Source organism: Leptinotarsa decemlineata, unplaced genomic scaffold (genome assembly GCF_025532065.1).
Source record: "Leptinotarsa decemlineata unplaced genomic scaffold, Ldec_3_MD MMD2_tig00000199_RagTag_RagTag, whole genome shotgun sequence".
Classification (NCBI taxonomy): Eukaryota; Metazoa; Arthropoda; class Insecta; order Coleoptera; family Chrysomelidae; genus Leptinotarsa; species Leptinotarsa decemlineata.
In genome coordinates, this window is record NW_027412544.1 from 4,539,717 (window position 1) to 4,542,862 (window position 3,146).

Genomic DNA, 3,146 nt, shown 5'->3' on the forward strand with positions numbered 1-3,146 from the left:
TCTATATCTAGAACTCTTATATATCCTTTTTACTATCATTAAGGTTATAGGTTTAACTTCATTACCTTTAACTTCATATATCTGTGTTTTGATAAATTTTCGAAATTGTATTGTTCCTGTTAAACGAGGCAAATGCTTTTGCACTTATCGTCATTTTACTTTATTCAACTATTATTATTATCATTATTATTATGTTGTGTGAAACCTTCCAAACAAATGAATAAAGCTATTATTTTTTTTTCTACCGAAGTAGGCGCTGGTCAGGTCCTATCCCCCAAAGCACCGATACATTCGGGAGGGCGCGCCAGCATTATCAATCAACGACCACTCCCCACACCGTGGGGTAAGTGATCATTGGGTTATTATTTTTATTATTATTATCTCGTAGGGTTCAGCCAGCGTTTGCCATGCAAGCGCAAACAAATGTGTTTATTTACGACATCACATCAGAAAACTATGAATGATCAGTGTTTCTCTACTACATTATACATGTTATACAATAGTTATTTATGTATCAAGGGAATTAGGAGGGCCTTAATTACCGATGGCAAAGTTTGCGTCCCGAGGGCCTCTGGCCCGAGGGACAGCAATTGCCTGAGGTTATTAAGGCTCATTAATTCCCGTGGTACATAGATAATTTTATTTCTGACCGATTTCAATAAAATTTTGTTCATTTTTGAAACGGAAAAATGTACCAATTCATTACCTTCCCGGTATATTTGAATCAGGTACCGTTGATTATAGTAGAGTTTTCTTGTTGCTAGGTTGTTGCTATGTTACTTGTTTATAAACAGAACTTTGTTATCAAGCTGTGTTTGCGGTGAAAACGTGTTTTCTACCCCAAATATAATGGAGGATATTTTGAAAAAAGCTGAACAAGCAAGAGAATCATTAATTCCATCGAAAAGTGAAGCCGTATACCAAAAAGAATACAAGATATATCTGGACTGGCTGACACGGAAAAATGTTATGCCAAAAGATGTCACTGAAACTGTATTTCTGGCATATTTTTCAAGAACTGGTAAGGAATTTTCTATGTTTTTCGGTAGATTTGGTAGTAATTGTGTTTATTCGTTTCAGTCAGAAACGTATAGTCCGAATTCTTTATGGACTAAATGGTCAATGCTAAAATCGATGGTGACTATACATGAGAAACGAGATATCACCAAGTTCAATGAACTACAGGCTTTTTTGAAACGGAAGAGTAAGAGTTATAAGCCGAAAAAGTCTGCTGTTTTATCTCCTAAAGATGTTATCAGATTCCTAAAGGACGCCCCTAATGATATTCATTTATTGCATAAGGTAATTTTTTTCTTATTTTCCTTTTTGTGTGTATTCATTTCCTTTTTTTTTTTGTTATAGGTTGTTTTGATTATGGGTTATTTTGGAGAATGCAGAAGTCAGGAACTTTTGAATGTGAAGATATCGGATATAGAGGACCGGGATTCCTTTATGGTAGTGAACGTACCAGAAAGTAAAACTGGTGGATCGAAGAAATTTACAGTTGTGGATGAAAAAGAGTTCTCCGCTTTGCCTTTATTAAGACTTTATATGTCTTTGCGTCCTAAAGGTATTGAACGATTTTTTTTGAGCTTCCGACAAAATAAATGTACATCTCAGCCAATTGGAAAAATCGCAGCAAAAATCCCCAGCAAAATCGCAAAATGTATTTAGGATTGCCAAACTCATCTTCCTATACGGGACATTGCCTTCGTCGCACTTCTGCTACTGCTCTAGCCAATGCAGGAGCAACTATGACTAACTTAAAAAGACACGGAGGTTGGAAAAGTTCCACGGTGGCGGAGTGGTATTTGGAGGATAGCATCGAATTGAGAAATGAAACGGCGCGTATGTTGTCTACTTTGTCATCAGAAGAGGCAGATACCTCGACTGTAGTGAACAGAAGCTCCAGCCATACAAAAGAAGAAATTGTTTCCAGTGGCGGAAGTAATTTTCAGGGAACATTTCAAAATTGTACATTTATTATTTGTAATGACGTGAATAAATAAAATATGGTTCAGTTTTCATTTCTATTTATTTTTACTTGTGAAAGGTAGAGGGAATTATAAAATCTATAATGTCCCAAGGGAGTTATGACCCTCTTTATTGATAGCGTAACTATGACGATATAAGCTTATAATATCCCGGTCAGAAATAAATACCTTTCTCTTGAATTACTCCATCTATTAAAGAAACCGTCACCAAAATCCATTGCATGGTTTTAAGGATCTAAGCATACATAGAGACAGACAGCTGGAAGCCACTTTGTTTTACAATATTAAGTGATAAGTTATATCTATTTTGGTAACTTTCGTACATTTAACTAGTTCACAACAACAGAGCAAAGAATATACAGGGTGTAAGGTTTGGGTAAATGGAAGTGTGTTATAACTGGGGTTTATTTTCATAATAGCATTGAACCTTGAAGAAAAACGAAGAGTTCCCATTTGAAAAAGTTGAGTTTTTTTTAATTTTCTCCCTCACTTGTTGGAACCACATTTTTGCGCACCCTGTGGATTATTCAGTGGATATGAAAATGATCTGTCCAACCTTCAATATTTACGATTCACTCACTAAATATTTTTAAAATGTTGATTTACCTAAAAATCACTTATGTTCGGGAGGTTGCAACAGTCGCATTTTCTAAAAAACTCGAATAACTCAAAAACGTTTCATTTTGGGTATCGTGTGTGATGCATGAGTTCTAAATCATGGAAATATTGAAAAACTTGTTGAAATATTGGGTGTGCCATTGAAAATAACAAAGATGACGGAGAAACCGGAAACGTGACATCAACGAAAATATTCCAGTTTTTTACCTATCCGACCAATTTTCAGAAACACCCTACTTTCAGTTTTCTATATAAAGATCGCGTTAACCCGTTAAGATACACCGTATACATCTGTTTTAGTTTGGTGAAAACAACCTTGAATCAAATCGATTTTCCATCGAATGGCAATCCTTTAAAATTAACCAAAGAAAAATCAAAAACGCTACCTCACAACTAAGCATTATGAACTAATAGTGGCTCAACTTGCTGAAGTCAATAAAATTCGAAGAAATTCAAAGGCAAAACGAAAGGAACCTGCTGCAAACCTTATGACTATGAAAGAATCCCAGGAAGAACTAAAAACATATCAGCACC

The 3,146-nt window shown here is 35.3% G+C and overlaps 1 protein-coding gene across 2 annotated transcripts; it reads left to right on the plus strand.

The window, feature by feature from the left end:
- Positions 1 to 476: 476 nt before the first annotated feature.
- On the plus strand, positions 477 to 2,027 carry LOC141481386 (uncharacterized). 2 transcript variants are annotated; one of them, XM_074172811.1, is made up of 3 exons: positions 477 to 1,021; positions 1,081 to 1,302; positions 1,363 to 2,027. In XM_074172811.1, the coding sequence occupies exons 1-3, from the start codon at positions 965 to 967 to the stop codon at positions 1,672 to 1,674; spliced, it is 591 nt and encodes a 196-aa protein (XP_074028912.1). In that variant the 5' UTR covers positions 477 to 964; the 3' UTR covers positions 1,675 to 2,027. The 2 variants fall into 2 exon arrangements, with proteins under 2 accessions (XP_074028912.1, XP_074028911.1); XM_074172810.1 differs by having other exon boundaries at positions 478 to 1,302.
- The last annotated feature ends 1,119 nt before the right edge of the window (positions 2,028 to 3,146 follow it).